General features: G+C 60.8%; 1 protein-coding gene across 10 annotated transcripts in view; it reads right to left on the minus strand.

Annotated features, from left to right (window-relative positions):
* Positions 1-21,201, minus strand: part of ATP2B4 (ATPase plasma membrane Ca2+ transporting 4) — a 63,517-nt gene that overhangs the window by 29,237 nt on the left and 13,079 nt on the right. For 9 of the 10 annotated variants that reach the window (XM_038162211.1, XM_038162213.1, XM_038162205.1 and 6 more), the window contains exons 2-6: positions 10,489-10,969; positions 4,552-4,749; positions 3,096-3,353; positions 2,015-2,140; positions 1,632-1,757 (exon numbers count right to left, since the gene is read on the minus strand). In XM_038162211.1, the coding sequence (XP_038018139.1) occupies positions 1,632-1,757; positions 2,015-2,140; positions 3,096-3,353; positions 4,552-4,749; positions 10,489-10,684 (904 nt within the window). In that variant the 5' untranslated portion in view covers positions 10,685-10,969. Of the gene's footprint in view, positions 1-1,631; positions 1,758-2,014; positions 2,141-3,095; positions 3,354-4,551; positions 4,750-10,488; positions 10,970-16,580; positions 16,645-16,772; positions 17,110-21,201 lie in introns of those variants that run through there. The other variant, XM_038162210.1, reaches the window with a different exon arrangement.

Consider the following 21,201-nt stretch of genomic DNA (forward strand, 5'->3'; position numbering starts at 1 on the left):
GCTGGGACGCTCCCAGGGGCCACTCCAGTGGTCACCCTCTGGACACCACGCCTTGGTCCACACAGCTCGAGGCTCTGGAGCTCCCGGGCTGCCCTGGGCACCCCATTGCCACGGATTCCGCTTTTCCCCACCTGTAAGTCACCCCCAAACCCCAGCGGTGCCTCCAGGGTGCTGGAGGTGCCTCAGATTTTCAGGAGGACGAGCCACAGAGCAGATTTTCAGCAGAAGAAACCCTCCTGCAGCTCCAGTCCCTCCCTCCTGCCGCCATCAGATCCAGATGGGAAGTGCAGACTTGTCCCCCACCGTGGGCAGCACCAGACCCAGAGCAGGGAGGTGTGACCCCCCCAAAATGTGTCCAGGTGGCACACGGGGGTGCCCAGGGCTGCTACACCTCAACCAGCCTCAGGTGACAAGGGCTTTATGTCACCCCACAGCTCCAGTGGGGACAAAGTGGTGGCACCCCCTGGCCTGCTCTGCTCCCAAATCCATTGAGCTTGAAGGCTGGGAAAGCTCCAAGCACTGGGTGGCTCCAGTGCCATTCCAGTGCCATTCCAGTGCCATTCCCAGTGCCACTCCCAGGGCACCTTGTCCTGCCACCTCCATAGTGGCAGCCAAACCTGGGAGCTCCATAGCTCCCAAATCCTGGAGCTGGGGAAGGCAGGATCCACACCCAGAGCTGGGGAAGGCAGGATCCACACCCTGAGCTGGGAAGGCAGGATCCACACCCAGAGCTGGGGAAGGCAGGATCCAGCTGCAGAGCTGGGGAAGGCAGGATCCAGCTGCAGAGCTGGGGAAGGCAGGATCCAGCTGCAGAGCTGGGGAAGGCAGGATCCACACCCTGAGCTGGGGAGGGCAGGATCCACACCCTGAGCTGGGGAAGGCAGGATGCAGCTGCAGAGCTGGGGAAGGCAGGATCCAGCTGCAGAGCTGGGAGCTGGCAGCCAGCACAGCCCGGGATCCTCTCCCCGCCTGGCATCGCCTCCCGGGCAGGGCTCCCTGGCGCGGGGATGCCGGAGCAGCTGGCAGTGCCAGCCTGATGCTGCTGCCAGCGCCTGACCCCGGTGAGGCCAAACCTGCTGAGCAGGGCATCAGGGACACAGGGAGCTTCCTCAGCAGGGAATAAGCAGCTGGATGTGAAAGCTGAGACAGGAGAGCGCTCGAGTCCCAGCACGACGGGAGCACCTCGGCCTGGCTGCTGTCCCACCCCTCCTCTGCCTCCTGCCATCCCCTCCTTTCCCCCAGGGAGCTCAGGGAATGCTCAGGAGATCCTCAGCCGAGTCCTGCAGGGTTTGGATGGGCTAAAAACACCCTGTGGGCACCCAGGACTCCCCTTCCCACCACCACGGGGTGGGCAAGGAGCACTGCAGGGGAGCTGCCACCGGCCCCTCTTCCCGGGGGATCCTTGATCCCCCCACCCCACAGCTCCAGGATGAGGAGGAGGGTGCTGGAGAAGGGTCCCAAAGAGGTCTGGGAGCACGGGGGGATCAGCTGGAGGGGACAGGGAGGGACCCCCAGCCTCTCCCTGTTCCTGCCCGGGCCAGGGCAGCTGACCCCGATGTGGGAGGAGCCTGTGGATGCTTCCCAGGAAAGGGAGAAAGGAGGGAAAAGGCAGGTTCAGGGCATTTTCTTACCTTTCTTCACTTTCTTCTCCTCGTCACCTTCTCCTGCTCCCAAGAGGGTGAAGATGATCCCTGTCTGGGAGTTGATGCCCACGGCAGTCACCACCATCCTGCCCGAGCCCTCCATCACGTGGGTACCTGGCAGGGCAGGGATGCCATGGGCACACAGGTGACACTCCCAGTTCCCACCCCACAGAATCCCAGAATGGTTTGGCTCAGAAGGGATCTTCACCCCCATCCTGTTCCACCCCCTGCCACGGGCAGGGAACACTTCCCCCATCCCAGATTGCTCCAAGCCCCGTCCAGCCTGGCCCTGGACACCTCCCTGAGAGCAGGGCCCACCCTGATCCCAGCCCAAACCCATCCCAGCCCCGCATCCATCCCAGAACCCTCACCTGACAGCAGCATGGGGTCTTTATCCATGGATTTCTTCACCTGGTCTGACTCCCCGGTCAGCGAGCTCTCGTCTATCTTCAGGTCATTGCCCTGGATCAGGATCCCGTCCGCTGGCAGGAGATCACCTGGAGAGGAGGAAAAGCAGGGATCAGCCCAGCCTGGGCTCAGCCCTGCCTGCCCATCCCACAGGAATGCTCCAAAAGGATCCGAAACTCAGGCTCAGACCAGCTCCAGAGGGAGGAGAAGCAGCAGGGGGGGTTTGTAAGGATCAGGTGCAATCAAATGAGATCCAAGAGCTCCCAAATCCTCGCTGGAGACTCCTGGGGAGGATTTTGCTCAGTGCTTCCCCATCTGGCTTTAATGAATCCTTCCCAGAGCACCTGATGCATCCAAAATTCACTTTATCCACCCGCCAAGTATGGAATGGGGCCCTTGGGAAAACAAACACGGTGTTGGATCAATCTCCTTCCTGAATAGGAGGAATATTCCCCCTGGGAAACGAGGAGCAGGGCCTGATTGATGCCAAGGGCTGCAGCTCCTGGATAAGGAAACATCCACCAGCATCTCCAGGCCAAGGAAATATTCCCCAGCAACTCCTGGGTAAGGAAATATTCCCCAGCATCTCCTGGATAAGAGAATATTCCCCAGCATCTCCTGGATGAGGAAATGTTCCCCAAAACCTCCTGGATAAGGAAATGCTCCCCAACATCTCCTGGATAACAGAATATTCCCCAGCACCTCCTGGATGAGGAAATGTTCCCCAAAACCTCCTGGATAAGGAAATGCTCCCCAACATCTCCTGGCCAAGGAAATATTCCTCAACATCTCCTGGATAAGGAAATATCCTCAACAGGGACATGGTTGGGAAAATAAACTGATACAAACTAATAAAACAAACTAATTCCGACGCAGCATCTCCTTAAAGCTCCAGGGCAAAAAGAGGAGGTGAGTGGAGCTCCACCACCTCCACGGCAGCGTTTTCATGGAGTAGGCAGAGGAGCTGCTGCTTGTCCTCAAGGAAGAAGGGCTGGAGAAGGAGGGAGGAGGATCCCAGGGGAGCACAGCTCCAGCCCCACTCACCGTACTTGATCTGGGCGATGTCCCCCACCACGATCTCGGCCACGGGGATCTGGATCACCTGGCCCTTGCGGATCACCGTGAACTTCTGCTCCTGCTCGATGCGGCTCTGGAGGCCCCGGAACTGCTTCTCCTTGCTCCAGTCGTTGAAGGCTGTCACCAGCACCACGATGATGACGGAGAACAGGATGGCAGCGCCCTCGATCCAGCCCGCCTGCGCCTCGCCCTCGTCCTCCACGCCGCCCGAGGACTGCCCGCACACTGCCCGGGAGAGATGCCATGGGATAACCCCAAACAGTGCTGGGAATAACCCCAAATAGTGCTGGGATAACCCCACACACTGCCCGGGAGAGATGCCATGGGATAACCCCAAAGAGTGCTGGGAATAACCCCAAATAGTGCTGGGATAACCCCAAATAGTGCTGGGATAACCCCACACACTGCCCGGGACAGATCCCATGGGATAAACCCAAACACTGCTGGGATAACCCCACACACTGCCCAGGAGAGATGCCATGGGATAACTCCACACACTGCTGGGATAACCCCACACACTGCCCAAGACAGATCCCATGGGATAACCCCAAACACTGCTGGGATAACCCCACACACTGCCCGGGAGAGATGCCATGGGATAAACCCAAACACTGCCTGGAGCAGGGAATTCCTGCTTGGATAACCCCACACACTGCCTGGAGAGAATTCCCATTGGATAACTGGTCCTCCCCTAAGGATGGGGAGATGCCACCACTCAACACCCCCATCCCATACCTCTGTTCCCACAGGGAACGGGGCAGATCCCAGGATACCCCCACAGGGAATGGGGCAGATCCCAGGATATCCCCTCAGGGAAGGGGGCAGAGTCCCCCCTCAGGGAATAGAGCAGATCCCAGGCTATCCCCTCAGGGAATAGAGCAGATCCCAGGATATCCCCTCAGGGAATAGAGCAGATCCCAGGATATCCCCTCAGGGAAGGGGGCAGATCCCAGGATATCCCCTCAGGGAAGGGGGCAGATCCCAGGCTATCCCCTCAGGGAATGGGGCAGATCCCAGGATATCCCCTCAGGGAAGGGGGCAGATCCCAGGATATCCCCTCAGGGAAGGGGGCAGATCCCAGGATATCCCCTCAGGGAACGGGGCAGATCCCAGGATATCCCCTCAGGGAAGGGGGCAGATCCCAGGATATCCCCTCAGGGAAGGGGACAGATCCCAGGATATCCCCTCAGGGAATAGAGCAGATCCCAGGATATACCCTCAGGGAACAGGGCAGATCCCAGGATATCCCGTCAGGGAATAGAGCAGATCCCAGGATATCCCGTCAGGGAATAGAGCAGATCCCAGGCTATCCCCTCAGGAAAGGGGGCAGATCCCAGGATATCCCCTCAGGGAAGGGGGCAGATCCCAGGATATCCCCTCAGGGAATGGGACAGACCTCGGCGTGCCCAGCCCCGGGACTCACGCTCGTTGTCCCCTCCCGGGGGGTGGTAGAAGGAGAGCCCCAGGGAGATGATGGCTGCGATCTCCAGGATGATCAGCGTCACGTCCTGCAGCGCCTCCCACACCAGCTGCAGGAACGTCTTGGCCTTCTTGGGGGGGATGAAGTTCTGGCCAAAGACCTGACGCCGCTTCTCCAGGTCCGTGGGGTTCCCGGACAGGCCTGGAGGGGTGGGGAACACAGGGATCGGGGTAAATCCCACTGCTGTAACACTGGGATCGGGGTAAATCCCACTGCTGTAACACAGGGATCGGGGTAAATCCCACTGCTGTAACACTGGGATTGGGGTAAATCCCACTGCTGTAACACTGGGATCGGGGTAAATCCTGCTGTGACACAGGGATCGGGGTAAATCCCACTGCTGTAACACAGGGATCGGGGTAAATCCCACTGCTGTAACACTGGGATCGGGGTAAATCCCACTGCTGTAACACAGGGATCGGGGTAAATCCCACTGCTGTAACACAGGGATCGGGGTAAATCCCACTGCTGTAACACAGGGATCGGGGTAAATCCTGCTGTGACACAGGGATCGGGGTAAATCCTGCTGTGACACAGGGATCGGGGTAAATCCCATGCTGTAACACAGGGATCGGGGTAAATCCTGCTGTGACACAGGGATCGGGGTAAATCCTGCTGTGACACAGGGATCGGGGTAAATCCCATGCTGTAACACTGGGATCGGGGTAAATCCCACTGCTGTAACACTGGGATTGGGGTAAATCCTGCTGTGACACTGGGATCAGGGTAAATCCTGCTGTAACACAGGGATCGGGGTAAATCCCACTGCTGTAACACAGGGATTGGGGTAAATCCTGCTGTGACACTGGGATCAGGGTAAATCCTGCTGTAACACTGGGATCGGGGTAAATCCCACTGCTGTAACACTGGGATTGGGGTAAATCCTGCTGTGACACAGGGATCGGGGTAAATCCCACTGCTGTAACACTGGGATCGGGGTAAATCCCACTGCTGTAACACAGGGATCGGGGTAAATCCTGCTGTGACACAGGGATCAGGGTAAATCCCACTGCTGTCCCCGTGGGATTCACCCAGGAGCAGTTCCCTGCTCACCCCGGAATGTGAGGTGCTGGCAGCACGGAGATAAGGTGTAAATCAATAAAATATAAATAAATAAAGTATAGGCACGTAAATAAATTAAAATAGAAATAAAGTGTAAACAAATAAATCAAAGAAGTATAAATAAATGAAGTATAAACAAACAAATAAAATGAATGAAAGAGCAATAAAGTAAAAACAAATTAATTGAATAAATATGTTAAAATAGAAGATAAATAAATAAAATAGAAATAAATAAAGTATAAGCATATAGATACAGATATACAGATATAGATATAGATATATGGATATAAATATAAATATAAATATAAATATAGAATATGTTAAATATAAACTAGAAATAAATAAGCTATAAATAAATAGATAAATAAATAAGAAACAAACAAAATAAATAAACAATATATTAGGCTGTAGCCTGGAGAGTGCCACTGTCACCCTCGGGCAGGGGACACCAGGCTGCAGCAGCGCTGTGCCACTGTCACCCTCGGGCAGGGGACACCAGGCTGCAGCAGCGCTGTGCCACTGTCACCCTCGGGCAGGGGACACCAGGCTGCAGCAGCGCTGTGCCACTGTCACCCTCGGGCAGGGGACACCAGGCTGCAGCCTGGCGAGTGCCTGGGTGCTGCCAGCTGGCACCGGTGGCCTTGTTTACATCAAATGAGCCGTAAATCTGGGCAAATCTGGGCAAATCTGGGCAAATCTGGGCAATTCTGGGCAATTCTGGGCAATTCTGGCACTGGCAGTGCCCGTGGCCACCCGAGCCCTGTCCCGTGCCAGCCCCTGGAGCTGTGGGAGCATCTCCCAGCCCTGGGATCCGAGCTGGGATTTGGGCTGGTGCTGCTGGGAGAGGCTGGGACACAGGGAGGGACACAGGGACACAGGGAGGGACACAGAGACACAGGGAGGGAGCAGGACACGGAGCTGGGAGCGAGGATGGGGGAAATGGGGAAAAATGGGGTACAGTGTGACACAGCCACCCCCACAGAGCCACAAGTGCTGACGGGGTACCAGGACACAAGGCAGTGACGGTGACAGTAGCAAAGTGACACTGCCACCCCTAATAAAGCCATAAATGCCCATGGGGTCCCACCAGGCAGCAGTGGGGGACAGTGGCAAAGTGACACTGCCACTCCTAATAATGCCATAAACGCTGGTGGCGTCCCAGGCCATGAGCCAGCGATGGTGACAGTGGCAATGTGACACAGCCATGTCCCCAGAGGGACCTGCCCCCCCTGCCAGCACCACCTTAAGTGACACCCCCCATGCTGTCCTTCTCCACCTTAAGATGTCCCCGGGGCCACTGCCAGGTCCGGGCCCTGGGCACATCCCGGTGGTGCCTGGAGCAGCCTGGCAGTGACAGGGGACCCGGCCTCGAACTCAGGGGACAGCTCTGAATCATTCCAGGGGACACCTCCCTGCCAGCCCTGTGTCACTCTGGGGGGACACCTCCCTGTCAGCCCTGTGTCACTCTGAGGGGACACCTCCCTGTCAGCGCTGTGTCATTGCAGGGGATGCCCTTCCTGACAGCCCCGTGCCACTCTGGGGACACCCCCCTTTGGGGACACCCCCCTGCCAGCCCTGCGTCACTCTGGGGACACCTCCTGCCAGCCCCGTGTCCCTCTGGGTGGACACCTCCCTGCCAGCCCCGTGTCACTCTGTGGCACACCCCCTGCCAGCCCCGTGTCACTCTGGGGACACCCCCTGCCAGCCCCGTGTCACTCTGGGGGGACACCCCGTGCCAGCCCCGTGTCACTGTGGGGACACCCCGTGCCAGCCCCGTGTCCCCCCAGCAGGAGGAAGCCGCAGGATCGCTCCCGCCCCGCTCCCGCGGTGGCCCCAGCCCAGCTGCAGGGAGGGGACAGCTGGCAGCTGGCAGAGCAGCCGGGCTGTCCCCACCCAGCCGTGACGAGGAGCCTGAGCGGGATCCTGGGATGTCCCGGCCTCGATTCCCCACCAGAGGGTGGAAAATGTGGCTCACGGCCATGGAGCCGCGGGGACACACGTGGGGACACACGTGGGGACACACGGGGACACGGGGCGGCCCCACAGCACAGGGATCCCAAAGCAGATCCCACCCATGGCAATGATCCCGGGGCTGTCCCCCACCCTCCCCGGGGAACTGGGGGGGGGGTTCGATGGCTCTGTGCTGGCACAGAGAGGGTGACAAAGAGCCCGTGCCACCCAAATGCCACTGCAGGGTCTGGGGGTCCGATTAGAAGGTGACCAAGAGCAGCAGCCCTGGGCAGGTGCCACCCGTGGGGCCACTGCAGGCTCTGGGGTCGGGATTGGCACGGGAAATGGGGTAGAAACTTTGGGTGGAGGCCACACGTGACAGCAGGGAGCTGTCACCAGTCCCTGACCTGCCTGGGGACAGTGCTGTGGGGTGGCACGAGGAGCCCCCTGGCAGGAACGGGGCCGGGGGTGGCAGCCCCGGGTGAGTCAGGGTGGCTGTGCTGGCACCCAGGGGACACGGGTGACTCAGCTGAGCCACCGCCCGCTCGTGGCTGTGGGACACCCCACGCCACCCCAAAGCCACTTGGGGAGCCGCCCCGAGGGTTTGGGGGCCTGCTGGCACCTCCTGGGGCAGAGCTGGAGCTGCCAGAAGCAGCAGACCCCAAAGTGACACCAAAGGGACCCCAAGGGCCACCCAAGGCGGGCTCTGGGGGACCGTGGCCAGTGTTTGCCCACGAGGACAGTGCCAGGCTGGAGAGGGGACAGCCAGGCCGCAGCACAGGGTGGCACCGAGGGTCAGGAGCCACACGGACCCAGGTGGGACCAGAGCACTGCAGGGTACGGATCCTACAGCGGGACAGGGGCACGGGCAGGACACCCGGGCTGGCCCTCCTGGTGACACGCAGGGGGACAAGGCCCTGTGCCACGCCAGAGGGGTGGTCAGCAGAGGGACAATGAGAACGGGGATGGGGACAAACGGAGCTGGGACGTGCCCCCGTGCTCAGTGGGGTCAGACAGAGGTGCCACAGGTTCCCTCGGGATTTTGTTCTCCCCGAAAATCCCCGAGGATTTGGAGCAGAGAACCTCTCCGGGCTCAGCGGGGTTTGGGGCAGCTCAGCTCCAGGGGAGGGACGTGCCAGGTGAACCCTTCACCTCCCCTGAAAGAGCCTTTTGGGTTCTCCTGCCTCTCCTCCCACCCCAAAGCAGCGTGATCCCACTTTGGCAGGGCTCAGCACATTGTTTTGTGACCTGGGCTTTGGATTTCCACCGGGATTTCCCCCCCTTCTCAAACGACATCCCGATATTGTCTCTCCTTCCCGGTCTCGCTCGCAGCTGGAAAGCTGCAAATCCCCTCTTGCAGCACTAAAAATATCCCACAGATTGTCACGGCCGAGTCCCCATCCCACAGCTTTAGGGCTGAGTCCCCATCCCACAGCTTTAGGGCTGAGCCCCCATCCCACAGCTCCAGGGCTGTGTCCCCATCCCACAGTTTTAGGGCCGAGTCCCCATCCCACAGTTTTAGGGCTGTGTCCCCATCCCACAGCTCCAGGGCTGAGTCCCATCCCACAGCTCCAGGGCTGTGTCCCATCCCACAGCTCCAGGAAACCCCTCGGAGCTGGAATCAGGGGCTCTCTGCCCCCTGCCCCCCCTCAGTGCCAGGGAAGGCTCCGCTGCTGTGCCAAGGTGCCTCCAGTGCCACCAGTCTGGCTGATGAGGGGACCCAAAAGCCAGCCCAGCCCGTGAGGCGGAGGTGACCCAGGTGTCACTGCCACCGCTCCAGCTGTGCTGCCCCGGTTTTCCTTGGAGCATCCTCAGTCCAGGAGGGAGCTGGGCCCAGCTCCCCATCCCTGGGTGCATCCCTCACCCCCTCTGGGGACACACTGCTGCTGTCCCTAACCCAAAGTGCCACCAAGAGCTGCAGGTGGCACCCGGCCACCTCGCCAGCACCCTCCAAGCTCTGCACCTCCCCTCCCAGCCCGTAACTCCATAAATGATTGAACAGGGAACAGCAGGAGCGGCAGCTGGGCTGTGGGGAGGAGCTCCTCACCCCGTCCCACACCTCTGACAACCCCAGAGGTGACAGCCCCAGACCACGGGATGGCCACTGGAGCCACCACCCTTGGGTGTGGCCTTCGTGTGGCTCTATGGCAGTGGTGACAACCCCAGACCGTGGGACAGCCACTGGAGACACCACACTCGGGTGTCACCTTCACAAGGCTTCACCCCAGAGGTGACAACCCTAGAGGTGACATCCCTAGAGGTGACAACCCCAGACCACATGACAGCCACTGGAGCCACCCCCCTCCAGCATCACTTTCACACACATGGCTCCATTCCAGAGGTGACAACCCCAGACACAGGAGCCACCACCGCTGGGTGTCACCTTCACATGGCTCCATCCTGCAGGGGACAACCCCAGAGGTGACAACCCCAGACCACGGGAGCCACCACTGCTGGGTGTCACCTTCACATGGCTCCATCCTGGAAGTGACAACCCCAGAGGTGACAACCCCAGAGGTGACAACCCCAGACACAGGAGCCACCACCACTGGGTGTCACCTTCACATGGGTCCATCCTGGAAGTGACAACCCCAGAGGTGACAACCCCAGACACAGGAGCCACTGCTGGGTGTCACCTTCACATGGCTCCATCCTGGAAGTGACAACCCCAGAGGTGACAACCCCAGACCACGGGAGCCACCACCACTGGGTGTCACCTTCACATGGCTCCATCCTGGAGCTGACAACCCCAGAGGTGACAACCCCAGACACAGGAGCCACCACCGCTGGGTGTCACCTTCACATGGCTCCATCCTGGAGGTGACAACCCCAGAGGTGACAACCCCAGCCCATGGCATGGCCACTCACCTTCGACCGGCGACGTCTTCAGCCTCTTGCAGACGTTCTGGACGCCGCCATAGGAGTCGTTGATCCGGGCCACGGCCTCAGCGCTCCTCAGCTCCATGAGGTTCCTGAGCTCCACCAAGGAGCACCCAAAGTCCCCCTCATGGTTGCCCTCGGCCACCGAGTTCCCGGGGTGGTGGTCGGCCACGTTGTTCGTCATCTTGTCACAGCGACGGTGCCACCGGCGCGGCGCTCCTGGGGCGGCCTCGCTCGCGGCTCCGGCGGCTCCGGCGGGGGATGCTCCGTGCGGCCCCTTCCCTGGGGGCTTCCCGGGGGGAACGGGCGGCTCTATCCGAGCCCAAGTTGTCGGGATGAAGGTGTAAACAGGATGTGCATGTTACCGCGGAGGCGACCTTAGCAACGCCCGGCGTGCAGCTCCTGCAGCGGGAGGAGGAGGAGGAGGAGGAGGAGGAGGAGGGCTCCCTGGATACCACAGCAACTGGAGCTGCGAAAACAACCGTGGGAAACAAAAATATCGGCGTCAGGAGGGCTTGGGAAGAGGCGAGGCGCCCCATGGGGTGGGAGAGGGGAGCGGCGCTACCCCAAGGGGGTTTTTTTAGGGAGAATTCGGCGTCGGCGTGGTTTGGGCAGAAATTCCTGGGTGAGAAGTTGAGCTCCGAGTGCGGAGCAGGGAAAAGCGGCAGCTGCGGGGCCGGGCAGGAAAGGAGCCCAGGTGGTTCTTCACTTTCAGCCCAGACAAACCCTCCTGTTGATTTCGGGTTAAAAATACCCCTCAGCAGTGGGAAACAGCTGCTTCCTCCCCTGGGCAGGACGTGGGGGCCGGAGCATCGCTCCCCACCCTGCCGGCAGGTGGAACGATCCCAATATCCCGATATCCTGATATCCCAAAATCACAGTGTCCAAATATCCAAATATCCCAAATTCCCAATATCCTGATATCCCAAAATCACAGTGTCCAAATATCCAAATATCCCAAATTCCCAATATCCCGATATCCCAAAATCACAAGGTCCAAATATCCCAAATTCCCAATATCCTAATGTCCCAAAATCCTGATATCCCAATAACCAAATGCCCCAAAATCACAATATTCCAATGTCCCAATATCCTAAATTCCCAATATCCCAAATTTCCAATACCCCAATGTCCCAATATCCCAAAGTTCCAATATCCTGATATCCCAATACCCCGATCTCCTGATATCCCAATGACCCAATATCCCAGTATCCCAGTATCCCGGTATCCATGGGAAAGGGGCTGCAGCACCCCGTGGGCTCTACATCAGCTGGAAAAGAGACGTGGCAGAGAAGCCACCAAAACCTGGGGGTTCCTCAGAAACTGAGGCTTTTCCGTTAGTGACCTGTTCCGAGGTGGCTCCCTGAGGGCAGCGAGGGGCTCTCAGTGTCCCCAAGAGCTGCCACCCAGGTCACACCACCCCAGCGGGGACAGGGGAGCCCCAAAAACACTTCAAGCAAGCCAGGCAAGGACCACGAGCGTCCCACAGCTCCACCATTCCTCAGGGATTTGGGGGCTGGGATTCCCTGCTGGCATCTCAGAGCTCTAGGGACAAATAGGGACATGGAGGGAACAGCACAGGCCAGAGGGAAAAAGGGCTTTTTGTCAGCCAGGGTTAGCTGTGTTCCCAAGCTCCAGGGAAGCTCCCGGCACTCCAGAGGCAAAAAGCCTGCGAGGGGAGGCTCTCGTGGAGAGAAAATAAAATCTTTCTGAGGGCAAAATAAATAAAGAGCAAGAAGGGAACGGCCACTCAGGCAGCATCTGCCCCGGACGGGGCCCAGGGGTGGCAGAGCAGGCTGGGGAGGGACAGGGGAGGACAGGAGGGAGGAGGGAGAACGTCCACGGCTGATCCCAGAACACACGGGATGCACCAGCCCTCACAAACCCCACAGAAAGGCACCAAATCAGCACAGGGCTGTCAGGAACTGCCCCAATTCCAGCCCCAGGGCTGCCCCAAACTGCCCCATCCCAAACTGGCCCAATTCCAGCCCCTGGGCTGTCCCAAACTGCCCCATCCCAAACTGGCCCTATTCCAGCCCCTGGGCTGTCCCAAACTGGCCCTATTCCAGCCCCAGAGCTGCCCCAATCTGGCCCAATTCCAGCCCCAGAGCTGCCCCAAACTACTCCATCCCAAACTGGCCCTATTCCAGCCCTAGGACTGCCCCAAAGTGCTCCATCCCAAACTGGCCCTATTCCAGCCCCTGGGCTGTCCCAAACTGCCCCGACTCCAGCCCCACAGCTGTCCCAAACTGTCCTGTCCCAAGCCACCCCAATTGCAGCCCCAGCCCCGGGGACTTTTCAATCTCTGGGGCAGCACAACCCCAAAGAACCAAACCCTCCCTGCCTGGCCCTCCTTATCCCGGCAGCAGCACCCCCAGGGCAGCTCCCGGCATTATCAGGGCACCACAGGCACCAACTGCACCTCGGGGACAGCAGTGACACCATCAGAACGTCCCCACCTCGGGAGGGACCTGTGCCCCAGCTGCAGGGAGGGGGGAGCATGGTGGGTTGGAGTGACACAGGGATGGGACACAGGGATGGGGGACACAGGGATAGGGAAAATGGGGATGGGGAGCATGGGGATGGTGAAGATGGGGATGGGGAAAACGGGTAGGGGAGGGCAGGGATGGAGAACATGGGGATGGGGACACGGGGATGGAAGGACACAGGAATGGGGGACACAGAGATGGCACACAGGAATGGGGGACAGAGGTTTGGAAGGACACAGGGATGGGACACCCAGATGGGGACACAGACACGGGACACAGGGATGGAAGGACACAAGGATGGGGGACACAGAGATGGCACACAGGGATGGGGACACAGGGATGGGGGACCCAGAGATGGCACACAGGGATGGAAGGAAACAGGGATGGGACACAGACACGGGACACAGGGATGGAAGGACACAAGGATGGGGACACAGGAATGGGGACACAGGGATGGGACACAGGGGTGGAAGGACACAGGGATGGGACACACGGATGGGGACACAGGGATGGGACACAGGCATGGGACACAAGGATGGAAGGACACAGGGATGGAAGGACACTGCAGCTTCTGGGGACACCCAAGCTCCTCGAGCCAGCGCGTTGCTGCTGCCCCATCCAGCAGGGATCCCTGCCCATCCCCAGCCCCGCTATCCCACGGCTCCTCGTGGAGCTGAGCTCATCCATCCCTGCAAGGCAGCAGCTCCCAGCAGCGGGAAGCAGGAGGTGGCAGGCCCAATTAAGCAGGCTCCTGCTGATTAAGAGAAAAAACGCTAATTCCCCCACCCCACCACGCTCATTTCCTCCTCTTTCATAGCAACCGGCGCTGTCTGAGGAGCGCTCAGAGGTTAAGAGGGAGACAGTTAATTAATACTGTAACGGCCTAGCCCTTAATTACCCCTGACAGAGCTCAGGGGGCAGCGATCAGCACCATCCCTGTGTCCCACTGCGAGATTCCAGCCTGGAACTGGCTCTGTCCTGGGGGAAAGCAGGGACCCAGCACCATCCCTGTGTCCCAGTGCAAGATTCCAGCCTGGAATTCATTCTGCTCTCGGGGGAAAGCAGGGACCCAGCACCATCCCAGTGTCCCAGTGTGAGATTCCAGCCTGACATTCATTGGAAGGACCCAGCACCATCCCTGTGTCCCAGTGCAAGATTCCAGCCTGGAATTCATTCTGCTCTCAGGGGGAAGGAGGGACCCAGCACCATCCCAGTGTCCCAGTGTGAGATTCCAGCTTGGAATCCGCTCTGCTCTTGGGGAAAAGGAGGGACCCAGCACCATCCCAGTGTCCCAGTGTGAGATTCCAGCCTGGAATTCATTCTGCTCTTGGGGGAAAGGAGGGACCCAGCACCATCCCAGTGTCCCACTGCGAGATTCCAGCCTGACATTCATTGGAAGGACCCAGCACCATCCCAGTGTCCCACCCTGCAATCCCCGCCTGGGACCGAGGTGTGGGATGGCTCCTGTCTGCTCTGAGCATCCTCCCCCAGCCCTTTTGGGATCGCAGCCCCATTCCCAGCCCTGCCCCATCCCACCAGCACAGGCTCCCTGGCCGAGCTGGGAAGGATCCACCCGGACCAGAGGAGCTCCCGGTGACCCCAGCAGGATCTGTCCTTCACTCTGGGGATCCATGCCCAGAGCCCCCTGGAGAGGAACGAGCTCTCCCTGAGGGAAGAAAACAGCCCAGGTGGGAGAGGAGCTGAGCTCCCTGCGCTGACACAGCTGTGTCACCTCCCAGATGCCACCCCTGAGCTGGGGACACACCCTGGAGCCTGGAGGGGTGTGAGGGGAGGAGGGAGCAGGGTGTGAGGGAAGGAGCGGGGTGTGAGGGGAGGAAGAAGAGGGATATGAGGGGAGGAAGGAGAGGAATATAGGGGAGGAAGCAGAAGAGCATGAGGGGAGGAAGAAGTGGGATATGAGGGGAGGAAGGAGCAGGATATGAGGGGAGGAAGAAGAGGGATATGAGGGGAGGAAGGAGCGGGATATGAGGGGAGGAAGGAGCAGGATATGAGGGGAGGAAGGAGCGAGCAGGCTCCAGGCAGGAGGAGCTGGCGAGGAGCGGCGGAGCCGGTGCTGCAGCTGAACCTGCCCGGAATAATAAACGGCAGCACAGCACCTCTGTCCTGCCAGGGACAGTGCCCGCGGCCAGGGCCACCACCCCAGCGTGGCCTGTGCCCACCCCAGCCCCAGCACCTGCTGGATTCAACCTCGGAGAAAAGCGACGAGGAAAAATTAATCGGCCGGAGATGCCACAAGTGACAACTTCATCCACGCCGTGGGTGGCCCTGCTGCCATGCTGGCGGCACTGCTGATGGCACCAGGAGCCTGGCACGTGCCTGCAGCCATGGCTGGGTCCCTGGGTAAGGACAGGGATCCTCCTGCCTCAGGACATTGGATCAGATCCTGGATGGGAGCACTGCTCCGTCCTCCCACGGATGATCAGAGATGGAGCAATCCCTGCCCAAGCTCAGGAGGTTCTTCCATTGATGAAATCCACGCCCCAGCTGGGACATCTGCCACCACCAGGCCAAGGAAAAGCATCACCGGACACTCCCTGACCAGAGCCACAAATCCCAGCTCGGATCAGGTGGATCAAGGTGGGATCACCTTCCCCAAGCACCTGGATCCCAGCCCCACACTCCGCCCCCCTCGGCAGCACCCACCAGGGTCCATCTCCTCTCCCAGTTTGGGAACGGGGTGTTGGGAACACTTGGCTGCCTGAGGTTGCCATGGCAAACTCAATGTAAAGCTGTGAGGGATGCTGTTTATGTTGCCAAGTGGGGAGGAAGGAAAAAAAAATAATAAAAAGAAAAAAAAAAAAAATCAACTCCCCCAAAATTACCCTTCCTTGGCTCGGGTTTGAGATTTTTTCTCGCTGGGAATCCGAAGCTGCATCTGCAGTGGGATGAGCGAGGCTGCACGGACAGAGCCGCTCTCCAGACGGACAAACGGAGCCAAAGTCGGACAGAGCCACTCTCCAGACGGACAAACGGAGCCAAAGTCGCCAGTGAAAGCAGGAGAACGGCCTTGGAGCACCTTTCCTGCCCCGCCGGCCGGAGCTGCCCCTGCCGAGGCCGCGCCGCTCTCCCTCCCCAGCACAGACCCCACTCTCTCCTCCTGAGCCGGGCCGGGGGGCACAGGGGGGTGAAAATCCTCGGGAATGGCTGAATCCAGGCAGGAATCCCGGGAGAGACCCACGGGGTGCTGCCATCACCGGGGGGGCTGGGGAGGGGACCAGGACCCCCCCCCGCAGCCCCGCAGAGCCAGGGGAGACACCTTCCCAATGGGAATGCGGGACCAGGCTCCGCGCTGGCACCTGGGCACCTGCCCCGTGCCCACAGGTGACAGCCTTGGGGACACGGAGGGCACCGGGGGAAGGGGCACGACCCCCACGCCGGGGCTGAGCCGGGTTCCTGTCCCACCAGGACAGGGACACCCGGCCACGTGGAGCACGTGGTGGCCAGCCCGCGGTGACAGCGGCTCGGAGGGGGGGGTTATGGGGTCCCGGGTGTCCCCCCGGAGTCACCGCGGAGCCCCCGGGCAGCGGGGGGGCCCCGGCGGCCCTGGGGGCCCCTCCCCGGCACACTCACCAAATCGCAATGTGCAGATGGCAGCGGCTCCCGCTCCTGCTCCTGCCTGTTCCCAGCAACACCCCTGGCAAGGGAAGCCTTCCCTCCTTAACCCCTGCGGCGCCGGGCGAGGCCACCACCCGCCGGGGACACCGCGGGGCCGTCACCTCCCGCGGCGGGGAGGAGGCGCGGCGGTGGCGCACGGGGACAAACCTCATGCTCAGGGCTGGCTCGGAGGGTCAGGGGACATCCCGGCCGGGATTGTCACCCTCGGGGTGAAGAGCTTCCAGGGGAGGAGGGGCTGGGTGGCAGAAGGTCACGGCGGCGGAACCTCCATCCTGTGCCACGGAGAGGCGAAGGGGACGAGGCCAGCTTGCGACAGCCCGGACAGACCCCCCCGACACTCAGGGACCCCGGGGAGGACCTGTCCCCTTCCCCCGGTCACGCCGGTGTCCCCTCGCCCCGCTCCTTGCCCCGGGCGGCTGCAGGCGCCGAAAGGAGAAGCGGTGACACGCGGGACACCCGGGGACAGCCACCTGTGGCACCCGCGGGATGTCCCCTCCTCCCGCCGCAGCATCCGCTTCCTCCGCCAGGGGTGGGGACAGCGACACTGCCCTGCCCGGAGGAGCCCCCCCGCACCCCACAGTGCCACCCCCGCCACACCTTGGGGACACTCCAGAGCCAAACCGCGGCACGGGGGACACCCGGGTGACGGCCAGACCCCCTCGCTCCTGGCGGGCAGGGGGGGAAGGAGCCCGCAGAAGCCATCCTGCGAGGGGGGGATAAACGTGGGGGGATAAACGTGGGGGGATAAACGTGGGGGATAAAATGTCCTGGAAAAGGAGCAGGAAAACGCCCAGGAAGCGCTGGGGCCTCACGGAGCGCGGCATCGGCAGCAGCAGCGCTGTGCCAGGGAAACTGAGTCACCAGCCGAGTGACAAAGCGAGTGACAAAGCAGGCACGGAGCAGCGGCGGGGCTGGAGCTGCAGCCCGGGAATTCCTGCGGGAATTCGCTGTTGGGATCCGGCCCCTGAGGGCAGGGCAGGCTCCCCATGTCCCGCATCCCTGTGGGTCCCCGCCAGTGACAATTCCAGCCTCCCATGAGTGACAATTCCCGTTTCGCACGCGGCTCCTCCGCACCTCCCCACTGGGGACGAGGGAGGGGACACGCCACAAGCCACCGGCTACCGCAGTCTCAGGGTGCCACACGCTGTCGGCAGCGAGCCGCTGGCCCCGCGGTGCCACCGTCAGTGGTGATGTCACCGTCACCCACCCTCCGGGTGACAGCCCCGTAGTATTTCCTCCCCCACGGCTGTGCCAGGCGCGCCATTCCCGGTGCCAGCAGCGCAGCCACGGGGCTGCCACGCGCAGGGCACAAGGCTGGGGCCTGTCCCCAACCCGGCTGTCACCCCCTTGGCCGCAGACCCTCGTCCCCACGCAGGTGACACCACAGGTGGAGAGGCCACCAGAGCATAGTCCCACGCCTCGCTGTGTCACACCATCCTCCTCCTCCTCTCCTTCCTCCTGCCAGGCCAAGAGGAGGGATGGCAGCAGGGCCCCAAGGTCACAGCGAAAGCAGAAGGAAAAGGCAGGAGGAGGTGACATTCCCCAAAACGAACGTCCCTGCCGCCACCCTGCAGGGCACTCACGCGGCCGCCACCACCCCGCTCATTCCAGCTGCTCTGGCTCCCATTTTGCTCCTATTTTGCCTCCTGCTAATTGACGTTGGAAAACTGCTGGGTTTTGGTGTGCCCAAGGCAGCAATTAACTCCTGCAAAGGGCAGGGAAGAGGCTGGAGGCGGAACGCCGGGCACGGCCTTGGCACGGATGCGGCGATCCACGGCTCCCCAAACCGCTCTGCCCCGAGCCCCAAAATGTGCACCCCGAGCCCCCAAACCCACGGCCCTGAACCCCAAACCCCACAGCTCTGAGCCTGCTGCCACCAGGGGCTGTGACAGCCCCGGCTCGTGCTGTCCAGGCCTCCAAAAGCGTCACATCCACGTGCCAAAGGCACCGGCGCAGCTGGCGGCGCCGGGGGTCAGGAATCTGCCCTCGCCCCCGGCCGGGGCTTCCCCGAGCCTCAGGGAGCAGCAGCCCAGGAATTCCATGGGGGTGGAAGGAAAGGAAAAGCAGGGAGCCTCCAGGCGAGCTGTCAGGGGGAATGTTTCCATCTAAGGCCTTGGTATTTCTCTGGCGGCGCCTGCACTAAATCAGCGCCGCTCCTCTCATTATTCTCTCGTGCTTTACAAGGTAGCACGGCCGGTGCAGGAATGCAGGAGGATGGGGAGCAAAGCCAGCCTCTCCTGCAGCAGCAAACACCTGCAGGCCTCACCCTCTGCACGGGCACGGCATCCCCCGGGCAGCCCCTCTGTCACCCCCCGAGCAGCCCTGGTGCTTTTGACGCCAAACGGTTTTGTTTGTGCTCGGCTGAACACCAAAATCAGAGAGCACGGCTTTCAAAAATCAGAGAGTGTGGATGTCACACCAGAGTGTAACATCTAGAGGACATTAAAAGACATGTAGATGTGGTGCTTAGGGACATGCTGTAGTGCTGGATTTGGTACTGCTGGCTTAAAGATTGGACTTGACAATCTTAAAGATCTTTTCCAGCCTCCACAATTCCGTGCTTTCACACAGGAGCCCTGAGGTAGGGAGGAGTTGGGCTGCCTCGCTCTTCATCTGTCCCTCTCTCCCCAAATTCACCTGCTCCCTGGAGGTGACAGTGGCACAGCCCTTGGGAGGACTGTCCTGGATGCCAGCACAAGGTTTTGTCCACTCCTCCTCCATCCCACTTGGCACCAGGAAATGGGCTCTTCCCAGCCTGGGAGCACTGGGAAGCCACCGCGGGGTGATGTGGCAGCAGCTGGCACACACTGGGTGACCCCTCTCTCTTTTCCCTTCCCTCCGGGTGGATCTGCTGCAGGGAGGTGTCCAGGGCAGCAGCTCCCACCCCGCTGCCCCCTCCACCTCTCCTCCCTCCTGCAGACCCATCGTGGGCTCGTTTCAGCGCCGAGTCACAGCCCAGAGCGAGTCCAAAGCCGAGCTTTGGGATTTGGGCAGCTTGGAACCGTGGAGCAGGACTGGAGGATAAAAACAAGGCAGCAAACCAGGCCCTGGGGCTGCTCTGGCAGCATGGACAGCAGCAGCGGCCACATCCCAGCCCTGTCAGAGCCACCTGGACCCTCCCAGCTCCTGTCACACCTGGCCAGCAGGGAGGTGACACCGGGAGTCCTGGCAGGACGGGGATCCCCTTTGCAGGGAGACGCTGCAGCCCCAGCACTGGGATGCTGTCCTGGGAGGCCCCTGAGGAGCAGGAGAGGCCAGGGAAAGGCTGGGGACAGCGTCTGAGCTGGCCAGGCCAGAGCAGAGGCCACAGGGCCGGGAGGGTGCCCAGGGCAGGAGGGAGGAGCCCGGAGCCCTCTGCTCCAGAGCCGTTCCCGGGCACAGCCCCAACCAGGATTGGGGATTTTTGGATCCCAGGACACTCCTTTGGCAGGATTTTGGTAGCAGCTGGGTTATCCCAGCCCAGGGGATGCTCCCACCATTCCCAGCTCTCCCCAACCAGGACTGTGGATTTTTGGATCCCAGGACACTCCTTTGGCAAGGGCTGGGGCAGAGCCTGGGTTATCCCAGCCCAGGGGATGCTCCCACCATTCCCAGCTCTCCCCAACCAGGATTGTGGATTTTTGGATCCCAGGACAGCAGGATTTTGGCAGGAGCTGGGGCAGAGCCTGGGTTATCCCAGCCATGGGGATGCTCCCGCCATTCCCAGCTCTCCCCAGCCAGGATTGTGGATTTTTGGATCCCAGGATACTCCTTTGGCAGGATTTTGGCAGCAGCTGGGTTATCCCAGCCCAGGGGATGCTCCCACCATTCCCAGCTCTCCCCAGCCATGATTGTGGATTTTTGGATCCCAGGACAGCAGGATTTTGGCAGGAGCTGGGGCAGAGCCCGGGTTATCCCAGCCCAGGGGATGCTCCCACCATTCCCAGCTCTCCCCAGCCAGGACTGGGGATTTTTGGATCCCAGGGCACTCCTTTGGCAGGAGCTGGGGCAGAGCCTGGGTTATCCCAGCCATGGGGATGCTCCCACCATTCCCAGCTCTCCCCAGCCAGGACTGTGGATTTTTGGATCCCAGGACACTCCTTTGGCAAGGGCTGGGGCAGAGCCTGGGTTATCCCAGCCCAGGGGATGCTCCCACCATTCCCAGCTCTCCCCAGCCAGGATTGTGGATTTTTGGATCCCAGGACAGCAGGATTTTGGCAGGAGCTGGGGCAGAGCCCGGGTTATCCCAGCCCAGGGGATGCTCCCACCATTCCCAGCTCTCCCGTAGGATGGGGCAGCCCAGGAGCACCGGGAGCAGTTGGTGTCCAGCTCATCTCCCCACCCACCTGAGCACAGCCCCAAACAGCAGAGATCCCACCAATCCCAACTCCCACCTTCCCACATCCCGCTGGAATTTTAAACTCGGCCCAAATTAAATCAAACCCAGAGCACGGGGCAGTCCGAGAGGCAAAACAACACTCGGGGGACAGGAGAGCCACCAGGCAGGACAGGAGGACACAGGCACGGTATTTTTAGCAGGATTACACAGGGACAGGGGATTCCTACCCCGAAGATCCCTGGGGGATGAAAACAGGGC

The sequence above is a fragment of the Motacilla alba genome, chromosome 26 (genome assembly GCF_015832195.1).
Source record: "Motacilla alba alba isolate MOTALB_02 chromosome 26, Motacilla_alba_V1.0_pri, whole genome shotgun sequence".
Taxonomy (NCBI): Eukaryota; Metazoa; Chordata; class Aves; order Passeriformes; family Motacillidae; genus Motacilla; species Motacilla alba.